Source organism: Miscanthus floridulus, chromosome 16 (genome assembly GCF_019320115.1).
Source record: "Miscanthus floridulus cultivar M001 chromosome 16, ASM1932011v1, whole genome shotgun sequence".
NCBI lineage: Eukaryota > Viridiplantae > Streptophyta > Magnoliopsida > Poales > Poaceae > Miscanthus > Miscanthus floridulus.
In genome coordinates, this window is record NC_089595.1 from 108,092,712 (window position 1) to 108,107,022 (window position 14,311).

Sequence of the window (14,311 nt, forward strand, 5' to 3'; positions counted from 1 at the left end):
CCATCCCTCCCTCAAGCGGTTGGAGATCATTTATTGCCCGAGTATCTCCAGGCTACCAGAGAGGGGCCTCCCACCTTCGCTGGAAGAATTGGAGGTCCACAAGTGCAGCGAGAAGCTATCAGAGCAATGCAGAAAGCTAGCAACAAGCAAGCTAAAGGTAATAATTGATAAGGAATATGTGAACTGATTACTGGGTGGCTTGTTATTTGTTAAGCACACGTTCGTACCAGCACAGCAGGTTTCACCGCATCGCCTTGGAAGGTACGTATGTTTCTAACGTTGCCCATGTTATGTCCAGGGTTTTTGTACATGGTTTCAAGCTAAAGTAAGCTATCTCTTTGCAGGCATTCAAGCTGACAGCATGGCTGCAGTGACCATCTTTACAATCAATAAGAGTATCCTACTATTACAAGCTGGTCAAACTAGTGTTGAAAGCTCCTATGTGATTTGTTACAACCTACAAGGCTTAAAATGGCCACAAACGAGAGTCCAAAAGTGTTATCTTTTTTCATTCTGAAACCTGAAAAAAAAAACTGTTTTTTCTTCTGTCAGGTTCTCGGTTCTTCACAGGCTTTATTTCACTTGTAAACCTTGTCCTCACGTCCTCGTGTTGCTGAATACTGTTTCCTTCCCAATGATGTTTACTGTTTATTTTGTTGATGACTACAGAAGGCGCTCTGATATAGGAGTATATACAATGCACTTTTTTCATAAGAAAAAGAGTTGGTGTAAATAAATCTTGTCCTGAATTTTCTTGTTAACCACCCAAAATTCTCTGAACCTACAGCAAGGCGCTGTCCAGTTTTCAGCTTCTGATGTGATGACAACCAACATGATGATGGGATTGAAGCAACCCGTTTCTCTCTCTGCTAGGAATGAGGAATTAGGATTCATATTCGAATTAATGTCCATGCGTTGCAACCAAAATAACAATCTCATATTCAAAACTTTTCCCACATGTGTAAAATTATAAAAACACTGCCCCAATTTATCTGAAACTGCATAAATCCAAAATTACATTGACTTGTGGTAGGATCATACATGTTCTATGTGGTGATTTGTTTATTATGTCAGTCAAAACATCTAAATCATACATTCATGCCTCAAAAAATATTTAAGTAGTAAAGATAAGGCTTATTTTTTTTATCAAAAAATATACATTACAAACACCTATGTAGTCTAGATGAACGATAAAAATGACAAGTCTTGACACAGGAACCACAATGCCAAAGAGCTAATTTTCAGCTAAAGCAATAAAAGACTTGAGGCTACATACCATCTAAAAGAACTAACTCAGCACAAATCTGAAGTTCAGAGTCTTGTGAAATATTTGCGAAACAAATAGCCCATGCTCAAATGATCAATCCATTAGTTTTGTACCGAGGGATGCCGGATGCCCATTGTTTTGCCAGGTTGTTGACACCCATTGCCACTTGGACAGAAAACCTACAGATTTGGTAGAGGTAGTGACACCTGCCAGAAAAGAGGACATTAACAGCAGACAAACAGAGCAACAAAAAATTTTAAAAAGGAACTACTCAATATTTTTTTTGTCACCACAAATAAGCAGGGCAATCCATCAACATGCGATTAGTTATTTATTTCTTCAGGCAACAATAATTTACTGCAAGGAAACTTAATCTGTGGACAGACCAACCGACTATACTATTCACCTACTGATTAACTTCACTAAAGAGCTCTCGTTTGCAACTACATATTCATAGTAGATAGATCACCACATGTCCAAATATTGATGCATATCATTTTTGGAGTTTTCCCGTTAGCATTAGCTCCAGCACTCATAGAAAAAAAAATTAAGGTGTTTTGTAGATCTCAAGCAAGGCAAAATATCAAAATCAGAATGAATATAAGGCTGGAGACAAATGACTAAAATGGACAGCTCCTTCAGATTTTTTTGCTTTGTATAGAACACAATGTCATGAATAGAAGAATGGTCACTAATGTTATGCATCAACCCTACTGGTAAACATCACGTGATGTTTCCTTCTCAAAACATCACTTAATTATGCAACTGCTTGATGCTCTGTTTCGCTGCATACAAGCACGGATATCCTGTTCAGAACTTTGAACACAACATCGAAGTTCCCATGAGGACATGACCAATTTTCTAGAAATTAAGTATGTCAATATATCAGTGAATAAAACTGCCCCATCAAAATGGATGAGTGCAGCCTGAAGACGAACACACAAGTAACATACATTCAGCGCATACCTAATTTGATGAAAACCAGTCTTGTAGCATGAAAGACCATTGCTGCCAACTGAAAAGGGGAAAACCTTCATAAATTAAACAAAAGAAATAAATTAGCTCTATGTTTCAGCCTACACTATAGTTACACAGATATCAATATGTTTTATTTATACTGAGGGAAAACAGAAAAGATATGTGGTACAAGATAGTTACTGAAGTAGGACTCTTAGATGACAGGGAAATGTTGTTACGGCGTGGACGAGTACGATGGGGAGATCGCAGGGGAGAGTGGAGTAGAAGGCTTGATTGAGAATTGGAGCGCAAGGGATAGCGAGGAAGTGGTGCAGCGGAAAGTTCGCCGGCGACAGCGGCAGAATCGCTTGCAGCCACCGTCGAAGGTAACCCGCCCACCTTGGGAGGTTTATTCCTTCTTCGATAAGATCTATTACAATCTCTAAGTGTCCTTTATATAATAGGTGCACTCCTAACAACCCAAAATAGATTTCCTAAATATAGATTTCCTAAATTTCCTCCCTTTCCTCTCCTAACTTAATCAGCCGAGCCCCTTAGCCACGGCTGGGCCTAGGCCGGCGCCTATACTGACGCCCTACAAAGGCGTCTATAACACTTCCCTCCTCCCCAACAAATAGCTCGTCCGCGAGCTGGAATGCTGGATAGCGTTCCTTGAAGTCAACAATATCTTCCCAAGTAGAATCAGCCGCAGTCCGCCCTTCCCAATGAACAAGGAGTTGCCAGCGACCCCGGTTCAAGCGAGCACGCACCACCGCAGCCGGAGTTGGAATGACACGCCCATGAAGCATGGATGGAAGAGGAACAATGGCGCCTGGAGGATCCCCTTCATACTTCTTCAGCAGCGCCACATGAAAGACATCTTGAATACGAGCCTTCGGCGGAAGACGCAGACAATAAACCACGGCGCCCAAGCGCTCAACAATCTGATAGGGTCCAAAGAATCGCGGCCCTAGCTTGGAGGAGGCCGCCAGAGTAATACCAACAACTGTGCGGTGATGAAGGCGGAGCAGCACCCATTCACCTACAGCAAACTGCACAAACCGGCGCTTCTTGTCATGGATCTCCCGCATAGTGTCCTGAGCCAATACCAAACGATCACGGATGTCCAGCAGGAACTTATCGCGGTCACAAAGCTGGCGATCAACAGCAGCCACCCGAGCCGACCTAGGAAGATAGGAAACCATCGATGGAGACCGGCCATACACCACTTCAAACGGCGTAGCGCGCAGGGCAGACTGGTAGGAAGTATTATAACAAAATTCCGCCCAAGGAAGCCACTGCAACCAAGAACGAGGTCGATCCCCCGCTAAACAACGCAGGTACATAACTATGATACGATTAGTGACCTCAGATTGCCCATCTGTCTGTGGATGAAATGCGGAACTGCGTAGCAAGGTCACACTAGCCATCTTGAAAAGCTCCTCCCAAAAACTGCTAGTGAAAACAGTATCCCGATCACTCACAATAGAACATAGAAACCCATGCCGCCGCACAATGTTGTCGAAGAAGGCACGAGCGATGGAGCTAGCTGAGTAGGGGTGACTCAGGGCGATGAAATGCGCCATCTTGGAGAAACGATCAACCACAGTAAGAATCACGGACTTGCCGCCCACACGCGGAAAGCCCTCAACAAAGTCCATGGCGATGTCGCTCCACACATGTTCAGGAACAGGAAGTGGCTGAAGAAGACCAGCGGGATGCAGGTGTTCGGTTTTATTACGCTGACAAACATCGCAGCCTTTGACATAGTCTCGAACCAGCCTATGTGTGCGTCGGTTGTAGAAGGATGCACGCAGCCTGTGGAGTGTCTTCTGCGAGCCTTCATGACCGGCAGTGTGAGCCTCACGCAATAGCTGCGGCCAGAGCGGCGACTCATCAGGAACGAAGGGACGTCCTTGGTACAACAACAGACCGTCCACCATCGCCCAGCCATCAAGCGCAGTGCCAGCAATGATCCGCGCCTGGAGTTCCTGGGCCTGAGAGTCGCGCTGAATCTCAGCGCGCAGGACATCATAGATGGCGAACGAAGGCCCGGAGAGTGCACATGCAGCAACAGTACTGGAGTCCATATCACGGCGTGATAAGGCGTCCGCCACCGTGTTCAGCTTCCCTGGTCTGTACTCGACTGAGAGGTCATATCCGAATAACTTGGTGACCCAAGTGTGATGTGGTATCGTCGTTAGGCGCTGGTCGAGAATAAACTTCAGGCTCCAATGATCCGTCCGCACAGTAAAGGCACGGCCCCAGAGATAAGGCCGCCAATGACGAACTGCCTTGACGAGACCAATGAACTCCCGCTCATAGACCGGAAGCTTGGCATGGTAGGGCGCCACAGCGCGGCTGAAGAAGGCCACCGCACCATCTCCTTGGTGAAGGACTGCACCAAAACTAGCCCCGGACGCGTCACAGTCAACGATGAAGCGCTTGTCGAAGTCAGGCAGTTGTAGTAGAGGGGCGGACGTCAACGCCCTCTTGAGCGCCAGGAAGGCCTCCTCTGCTGCCGGTGTCCAGGAAAACGCCTCACGCTTGAGAAGCGTCGTAAGGGGCGCAGCCACACCACCATAGCCTGCGATGAACTTCCGATAATATCCTGTGAGGCCGAGAAACCCGCGGAGGGCGCGAGCTGTAGTCAGCCGCGGCCAAGCTTCCACCGCCTCGACCTTCGTTGGATCCATAGCAACTCCCGCGGCCGAAATGATGTGGCCAAGGTAGCCGACCGAGAGTTCGCCAAAGAAACATTTCGAGCGCTTGGCGAAGAGATGGTGCATGCGCATCTGCTGCAGCACGGTCCGCACATGCTGCAAGTGCTCTGCCCATGTCGAACTAAAGATCAAAATGTCATAAAAAATACAAGCACGAAACGACGGATATATGACTTCAAAATATCATTCATAAGTGCTTGGAAGGTGGCAGGCGCATTGGTGAGACCGAAGGGCATGACGAGGAACTCGAAATGACCGCGATGCGTCCGGAACGCGGTCTTGGCAATGTCGTCCGGGTGCATGCGCACCTGGTGATACCCGCTACGAAGATCGATCTTGGTGAAGAAACGAGCACCCTTCAACTCGTCAAGGAGCTCATCAACCCCCGGAATAGGAAACTTGTCCTTGATGGTGCTGTCGTTAAGAGCGCGAAAGTCGACGCAGAAGCGCCAACTGCCATCCTGCTTGCGGACGAGGAGCACCGGGGAGGAGAACGGCGAAGTCGACTCCCGGATGATCCCTTGCTGCAACATATCATCGCACTGCCGCTCAATCTCATCCTTGAGGAGCTGTGGATAACGGTAGGGCCGCACAGCCACCGGTGGGGTGCCAGGGACGAGGTGGATACGGTGGTCATGGCGTCGGCTTGGAGGCAGCCCGCGCGGCTCCTCGAAGATGTCTGCATAGGACAGCAGCAGCTCCTCCAATATAGTTCGGGGATCGGCGATAGCATGGGCAGCCAACCCCTTGCTGCCCAGGCCGGTCCATCTGTGAGCACGCCCTCGGTACCAAAAGGCCATCGAGAGGGCGTCAAAGTCCCAAACGATGGGCCCCAAAGAGCGCAGCTACTAAACACCGAGAACCAAGTCAAAGCCGCTCAAGTCGAGGGCGACATAGTCGATGGAGAAGGGTTCCTCGTGGATGAGAACCTCCGTGGCAAGGCACACGCCGGGGCTGCGGACACGATCACCATTCGCGACCAACACAGACAGCCCATCACGTGACGAGATTGACAAGCCCAGGCGAGCGGTCACCTCCATATGGATGAAGGTGTGCGTGCTGCCGGTATCAACCAACGCTTTGAGTGGAACCCCCGCAATCGTCACCTGTAACATCATAGAAATAGCATGGCCGAGGCCAGTCAATGCGTGCAGGGAGATCTCCAAGTTAGAGATGTCGTCGCCGAGTGGGTCCTCCTCGCCTTCCTCAAGCTCCATGAGGAAGACGCCCTTTGCCGCACACTTGTGATCCTTGGAGTACGGTTCCGGGCAGAAATAGCACTGCCCGTCCTGTCGCTTCTCTTGCATCTCGGCCGGTGTCAGACGGCGAAAGAGAGAACGTATCCCTTCTGTCTTGCCGTCCTGCAGACCAGCAGCAGAGCCCGTAGCGCTGGTCGAAGCCAAGGCGCGGCGAGTGGATGACTTCGTTGGTGCCGAGCTGTTAACGGTGGAGGTATGCTCTTGTCGCTGTTCATAGGCCCGCGCTAAGCTCATGGCCTGCTGCAGATTGACAGGGTGCTGCATCTCCACATCAGCAGCGAGCGGCTGTCCCAAGCCACCGGTGTAGAGATCAATGGTCATCCGCGTGGAGAGGTCGTCGCAGCGTGAGAGCAGTGCGAGGAAGCGCCGCGAGTACTCCTCCACGGTGCCCGTGCGGACCAGGGCCTTGATCTCGCCAACAGAGTTGGTGCGGATGGGTGGCCCGAAGCGAAGGTTGACGAACTCGACGAAGCGTGGCCAAGAGACCATCCCAAAGTCGCGCTCCATCTGATAGTACCACTCTGCTGCGATGCCATCCAGATGCAATGACACCATCCACACCTTCTCGTCCTCTGGCACGCGATGGCCGCGAAAGTAGTTGTCACACTTATTGAGCCAATTCAACAGATCCGCCTCTCCATTGAAGCTGGGAAACGGAATTTTGGGTGGGCGATGAGATTCCCGACGGCCTTCGACGTTGCCTTGATGACGGTCGCTGTCGAAGAGACGGTAGTCGCGGCCTCCGCGATCGAACTTCCGGCCGCCCCTGTCCCAGTCGAAGCCGCGATCAAACTCCCGGCCGCCCCTGTCCCGATCGAAGCCGCAGAAATCGCGACCGCGGTCACGGTCGTAGCCGCCGCGGTCACGCGCGTAGGGGCCGCGCTCGAAGCCCCTGTCGCGCCCGTTGCGCCCGTAGTCGCGTCTGTAGCCGACCACAGAGTCGCGATCGATGCGACCCGGCTCGCGACGACCGAAACGATCGCGCGGGTCCAGGAACCGCTCGCGGTCGCGCAGAGGCCGCTCACGGAACTCCTCCCAGGCGCGGTCCTGATCCATGTCATCATCATGAGCATCACCGCCGTCGCGGGTGTTGTCTCTGTCGGCGCGGATGTCATCCCCGCCACCCGCAGCATCATCCGTAGCGGCGCCCTTGCCGGCATCGGCCTTGCCTGACTCGATGCGCGCTAGCCGCTGGTCATGGGAGTTGAGGCGATTGGTGATGGTGGTGAGCTGACCCAAGATGCGATCCAATTTGGCATCCATGGCCGCAGGATCGTGGGTGCCGGACATGGTGATCGATGCACTCGTGAAGGTCTCTGATACCAAATTGTTACGGCGTGGACGAGTACGATGGGGAGATCGCAGGGGAGAGTGGAGTAGAAGGCTTGATTGAGAATTGGTGCGCAAGGGATAGCGAGGAAGTGGTGCAGCGGAAAGTTCGCCGGCGACAGTGGCAGAATCGCTCGCAGCCACCGTCGAAGGTAACCCGCCCACCTTGGGAGGTTTATTCCTTCTTCGATAAGATCTATTACAATCTCTAAGTGCCCTTTATATAATAGGTGCACTCCTAACAACCCAAAATAGATTTCCTAAATATAGATTTCCTAAATTTCCTCCCTTTCCTCTCCTAACTTAATCAGCCGAGCCCCTTAGCCACGGCTGGGCCTGGGCCGGCGCCTATACTAACGCCCTACAAAGGCGTCTATAACAAATGTACACACTTTTGAACTGTTTTGATGCCACAAAATACATAAATGATACCTGCTGAGCTGCCTTGCCTCCCACCATAAACATCATCATGTACATGGATGTGTATTAAGTTATGGAGGCATCACCCAGCAGCGCGTAGCCACTGCTGACTAGGAGACATAACCGCCGCCACTCTTATGCAACACAGGTCATATCAACCTTTCTTCCTCCGAATCAGATTGTGAAACTGGAATGGAGTAATCTGCAGGTGGAAAGAAAAAAAAATGTGGATTTGAGACCTCTGGGAGAACAATCTACAAGTATTGGGCATTCACCCACTCAAGAGGGAACAAGGAAATGGAGCGAGCCAGTCAATTGATGAGTCCATGACAATTACTGAGTAAGTCATTATAGTTGGATGATTGGATATTGTGGCAGAAATAGATACACTTTATAATCAATCGATAATCAGTCTGAGAGGTGGAAGTCTGGTTCCGTACCACTTGCTCTGAAGATTAGCTGACCTGACTTCTCCGGAGATTTGGGGCAAGGGATGTTCTCCTATACATTAACCAGCACGGCAGCACTGCGGCATCTCCGGAGTGGTGTAATCTGTGGTGCTGAAAAACAGCGAGAAAAGGAATAGCAATGTGGTTAATTGAGTTGAGACTGAGCACGATTCGAAACCTACCAGAAGAAAGCCTGGTTGAGGATGCAGCAATCGTTCTCCTCCATGGGGTCATCCGTGTCCATCTGTGAGGCCTACGGCTGCGGGGACGGCGGCTGAGGAAGCGGCGGCAGCGGGTCTGGTCCCCGCGGGAGCTGCCCTTCCCACCTCGTCTTCTCCTCTAGGAGCGCCTCGAAGGGCGTGGGCCCAACGGCTACGGCGCGCCGGGCGGTGGTTCGAGAGGAAGGAGATGAGGGACACGTGCTAGAGCTGCAACGAGAACTCACCCGACGGCGAGCTCCCCACGTCTGCCACGGCCTTCGCCTTCTCCGCCGAGGTCCCAGTGCTCCGGCGTCTGCCCAGTCAGTCGGAGGACGAACCCCACCCAAGGATTGAGCCCTGGGCCGGGGATATTCGTTTGGGCCACTGGCCCACATCATTCACACCAGTCAGTGGTTGATGGCTTGATGCTTTGTCTGAACTCTTCTGTCTTCTCTGCGTTGTCTACATCATTCACAGAACCATGAACCTGCTCTCCCATTCTTTACCACCTTGCGTGCTCTTCTGTCTTGTCTGCGCTGTCTTCCTCCGTTGACCACCGCTCAAGAACAATGCTTCGGCCAGATCTGCTGGAGGCAGGAGAGGCGAACGCACTGGTGGGCGCGATTCTATGGCTGGCGAAAACCATCCTCGAAACTCTTCTACCCACCGGCGAGCTCGACGCGTGGCTTCAACGAGTCGGCCTCGCCGGTGCCATCGGGGAACTCAAGTCTGAGGTGGAGAGGATGGAGACGGTCGTCAACGGTGTCGGGGGCAGGGCGGTCGGGAACAAGCCGCTTGCCCGCTCCCTCGCTCGTGTCAAGGAGCTCATGTATGACGCTGACGACGTCGTGGATGAGCTCGATTATTGTAGGCTCCAGCACCAGGTCGAAAGAGGTATGTATACATCCATCCTTGCGATTTGTGTTTTTTTTAGATTGTGATAATCATAATCCTCATGACATGTTCTTTATCCTTTCTTTTTCAGCTATGATGCTTGCTCCTGCTACTGAACCGGAAGGCATGGTTGGAGATGGAGACAAAGATAGAGAAGAACAAGCAGATGCATCGGCCAACAATACTGGTACACTGAATAATAGCGGCCGCAAAAATCGATCCGAGGTGTGGGACTATTTTCAGATTATACCATCTGTTAACGGACAGCCTGCAAAAGCGAAGTGCAATTGCTGCGGCAGAGAGCTTACATCGGGTCACGGGACATCAGCTTTGCGCAAGCATCTCAAAAGTTGCAACAAAAAACGTTCAGTAATTGAAGAGACGCCAAACCGTCCAAGGTACTACTTACCCTTCAAGATCTGCATTGTATACAACTATGATGGACAAAAATTATGAACATTGCAATGCTTTCATTCTTTTTAAAAACACAAGCGTGAGCCAGCACCTTAATATATGCGTACAAGTTTTTGTTATTATAGGAAAGCAATATGATCGTTTTACTGAAACTATGACATCCAGTGCAACTTTAAATCACTGTAATAAATTTCTGGTGACCAACCTGTGATCCTTTTCTTCTTGTAGTGTTGGCGACAGTGTACAAAATAGTGCCACAATTTCGACCTATGATTCAGAGGGCAGAAAAAGAATTGAGTACAATGTAGCTGCAACCACGCCCTTTTTGAAAATGATCCAGGAAATAGTTCTTGAGTTAAGAAGAATCCGATACGATGTGATTGAGTATCTCAAGGACTCTATTGCAAGGCCTGATCAGTATCAGATTAACAACTCAGATACACGAGTAAGAACATCAAGCTCTCTTCCTGGAAAGGTATATGGAAGGGATGTGGAGAAAGCCAAAATCATAAGGGCGATCAAAGCTGCTAAGTCGGACAACATTACTGTGCTGCCTATTGTAGGCATTCCAGGAGTTGGGAAGACAGCTTTAGCTAAACTTGTATACAATGCACCACGTGTTGAAAGAAAATTTGAGCGGATATGGGTTTGGGTGTCCAACATCTTTGATGAAGTAAGAGTGACAAGGGAGATCTTAGACGTTGTTGCTCTAGCCAACCATGAAGGATCTCGCAAAAGAGAAAGCTATGAAGGAGTCAGCAACTACTCGAAACTTCTAGAGGCCTTAAAGAAACATATAGCATGTCTGTCCAAAAAGTTTCTACTTGTTCTAGATGATGTCTACGACTGCATGGATAATTCCCAATGGAAAGATCTAATAGATGCTTTGGGATCAAGTTGCAGAAAGGGTAATGTGATTATTGTGACAGTTAGAAATTTGGCCGTTGCAAAAAGGCTAGGTACAATAGAACCAGTTAAGTTAAGAGCTCTAGAAAATGATGGTTTTTGGCTATTGTTTAAAGCATGTGCATTTGGTGATAACCAATGCAAAGAACATCTAGATATCGGCCGTCAAATAGCTACAAAGTTAAATGGCAACCCATTAGCAGCAGAAAATGCAGCGGACATGTTAAGAGAGCAGCCTGGTCTTCACCATTGGAAAAGCATCATGAAGAATGGTGTTTGGGAATCTCTGCAATTCCGTGGAGGCATCGTGACTGCTTTGAAGATTAGTTATTATCAGTTGCCATACAATTTACAACAATGTCTCTTGTTTTGTTCTATATTTCCGAATGGCTATTTCTTCCATATTGACAATTTGGTTCAAATGTGGATATCGTCGGGATTTGTGAAATCTGTTGAGGCAGGACAAGATTACCTCAATGCTCTGGTTAACTCAGGTTTCCTTGAGCAGGTTATTATAACAGACTTCATTATACTTGGCCATAAAAAATGCTATGTTATGTGTGGTGTGATGCATGAATTTGCAAGACTGGTTTCAAGGGCCGAGTTTGCAACTATGGATGGTTTAGAGTGCAAAGAAGTTCTACCAACTGTACGCCATTTTTCAATCCTAATTGATTCAATGTATCATAAAGATGAACGTGGGTTCATACTTCGTAATGGGAAGTTTGAAGAAAAGTTGATGAGTATGATTTCTTCAGTGAGAAGATTGAGGACATTGATCTTAATTGGGCATTATGACTCATTATTCTTCCGGTCCTTCCATACCTTCATGTGCTGCTTGGTAAATTGTACCCATCTTCGTTACCTAAAACTTGAGAACAAAGGGAGCAATGAAGCTTTGCTTATATCTCTGAGCAATTTTTACCATCTTGAAGTATTAGATGTTGGACAACCACTTATTGTTGATGGTACGAGTGATCTTGTCAGCATGAGGAATCTTATTCTAACAAAGGGAGCCTTCGGTGCTTGCTCAGCATGGTCTGCTTGCTTGCAGAAGATCCATCTAGAGGATTGTGAAGGATGGGAAATACTACCATCTCTAGAAAGTCTATCGTCTCTTACGAAGTTGAAGTTAAGGAATATGCCAGAAGTAGCGGAGTTGTCAATTCCTTCACTTGAGGAACTGGTGTTAATTGATATGCCAAAGTTAGAGAGATGTTCCTCCAGTTCAGTGAGGGACTTGAATTGTAGTTTGAGGGTGCTGGAGATTAGGCGGTGCTGTGTACTGAAGGCATTTCCCCTATTTCAGAGCTGTGAAAAATGTGAAATCGAGCAGCACTCATGGTTGCTCCATGTTAGAGAGCTTACCATCGAGGATTGTCCTTATTTAATAGTATCAAATCCTCTACCACCTTCAAGTAGCCTTTGTAAATTATCCATCACAAAAGTTTCCGCACTTCCAAAGATGGAGGGATCATCAAACGGGGAATACATAATTGGATCTTATGGTGATCCATCTACCATTGATTTCCTTGATGACAAAATTTTGTCATTCCACAACCTGAGGACCATAACTCAATTGCAAATAGTGGGCTGCAATAATCTGTTGTCTATTTCACTAGAAGGTTTGAAGCAACTCGTCTGCTTGAAGAGGATGGAAATATGGTCATGCCAAACAATTTTCTCTTCAGATGTGTCGTCAACACATACCCATGAATACATGACAAACACAAATTTTGATGCCGGTCCATCTCTCGAGTGTCTCAGCATTATAAATTGTGGAATAAGTGGCCATTGGTTATCTGTGATATTGCAACATGTGCGAGCCCTAGAGACATTGGATCTAAGGAGGTGTGAGGAGATAACAGGACTATTGATACAAGGTAAAGAGAATACTTTATCAAACCTCACCTCGGCTCCATGTGTTTCATCACAGGGAAATCCAGATGGCGCATCGACAAGGCCATGTCCTAACAAACTCCTGCGGATTCCATCTAACCTCATACCCTCTCTCAAGAAGATGTCCATTGTATTTTGCAAGCTAAAGTTTCTGGGGAACAAGGAATGCTTCTCTGGATTCACCTCCCTTGAGGACCTAACAATTGTTGAATGCCCCGAGCTGATATCGTCCTTGGTGCGTGAAGACGAAATCGATGACCAGGCAAACGGAAGATGGCTTCTCCCGTGTTCACTTGGCATACTGGATATCAATAACGCTTCCCTAGAAACGCTGCAGCCCTGCTTTCCGGGAGATCTGACCCGCCTCAAATTACTAGAAGTGTGGGAAAATGATGCATTGAAATCTCTACAGCTGCATTCCTGCACAGCACTGGAAGAGCTGGCAATTCTATATTGCAAATCGCTAGACGCACTAGAGGGTGTCCGATCCCTCCGCAGTCTCAGGTATTTGGACTTACACAGATGCCCTGGCTTACCTCAATGTTTGAAGAGTCTATCAACGCAGGGTTATGAGCTGTGCCCTCGATTGGAAAGGCTTCGGATCGATGACTCGTCTTTTCTTACCACGCCATTCTGCGAGCACCTCACCTCTCTCCAATGCCTACAGCTCGAGGACGATACCGACGAAGCAGGACTAACATGCAAGCAAGAGGCAGCACTTCAGCTCCTCACGTCCCTGCAAGAGCTCCAATTTGGTTACTGCGAACTCTCGGATCTTCCTGGGGGTCTGCATAGCCTTCTCTCTCTCAAGCGGTTGGAGATCAATGATTGCCGGAGGATCACAAAGCTGCCAGAAAGGGGCCTCCCACCTTCCCTGGAAAAACTGGAGGTCCGCCATTGCAGCATGGAGCTAACCGAGCAATGCAGAATGCTAGCGACAAGCAAGCTAAATGTAAAAATTGATGGGAATTATGTGAACTGATTACAGGTTTCTCCACATCTCGCCTTGAAAGGTATACTTCTACCGTTGACCATGTTATCTTGATGGTTTACATAATTTTTTATGTCTATTTGCAGGCATTCAAGCTGACACCATGGCTGCAGTGACCGTCTTCATAACCTATAGGACTATAGGAGTATCATACTGTTACAAGCTGTTCGAGCAAGTGTTGAAAGCACTTCCCTGTTTCTCATAGGAGATCTGCTACAAATTACAAGGCTTATTGTTGACCACGGCCCAAGGGCGAGAAGCCAATGCCAAAAGTGCCAAGTATTGTTCTTTTCACTCTGTAGCCTCAAAAACCTGATGTTTCTAGTTTAAAAAAAAAACTGATGTTTCTTGTGACAGGTTCTCTGATTCTGCACAGGGTTTTGTTTCACTTGTAAACCTTGTCCTCGTTGCCCAAGTGCTCATGTTGCTGAATGCTGAATACGGTTTTCCTGATTGGCCTTGCCGGAAGTTCTATATATATATATATATATATATATATATATATATATATATATATATATATATATATATATATATATATATATATATAGAGAGAGAGAGAGAGAGAGAGAGAGAGAATGCGATTTCTGTAATCAAAAGAGT

At 48.1% G+C, this 14,311-nt stretch overlaps 1 protein-coding gene across 3 annotated transcripts; it reads left to right on the forward strand.

Annotated features, from left to right (window-relative positions):
• Window positions 1–9,156: 9,156 nt before the first annotated feature.
• Window positions 9,157–14,164, forward strand: LOC136514036 (putative disease resistance protein RGA3). 3 transcript variants are annotated; one of them, XR_010773504.1, is made up of 5 exons: window positions 9,157–9,498; window positions 9,590–9,896; window positions 10,141–13,730; window positions 13,795–13,987; window positions 14,066–14,164. XR_010773504.1 is itself a non-coding variant. In XM_066508016.1 (4 exons), the coding sequence occupies exons 1-3, from the start codon at window positions 9,174–9,176 to the stop codon at window positions 13,697–13,699; spliced, it is 4,191 nt and encodes a 1,396-aa protein (XP_066364113.1). In that variant the 5' UTR covers window positions 9,157–9,173; the 3' UTR covers window positions 13,700–13,730; window positions 13,795–14,114. The 3 variants fall into 3 exon arrangements, 2 of the variants coding, with proteins under 2 accessions (XP_066364113.1, XP_066364115.1); XM_066508016.1 differs by having other exon boundaries at window positions 13,795–14,114; XM_066508018.1 differs by having other exon boundaries at window positions 10,141–13,705; window positions 13,795–14,114.
• Window positions 14,165–14,311: the final 147 nt, after the last annotated feature.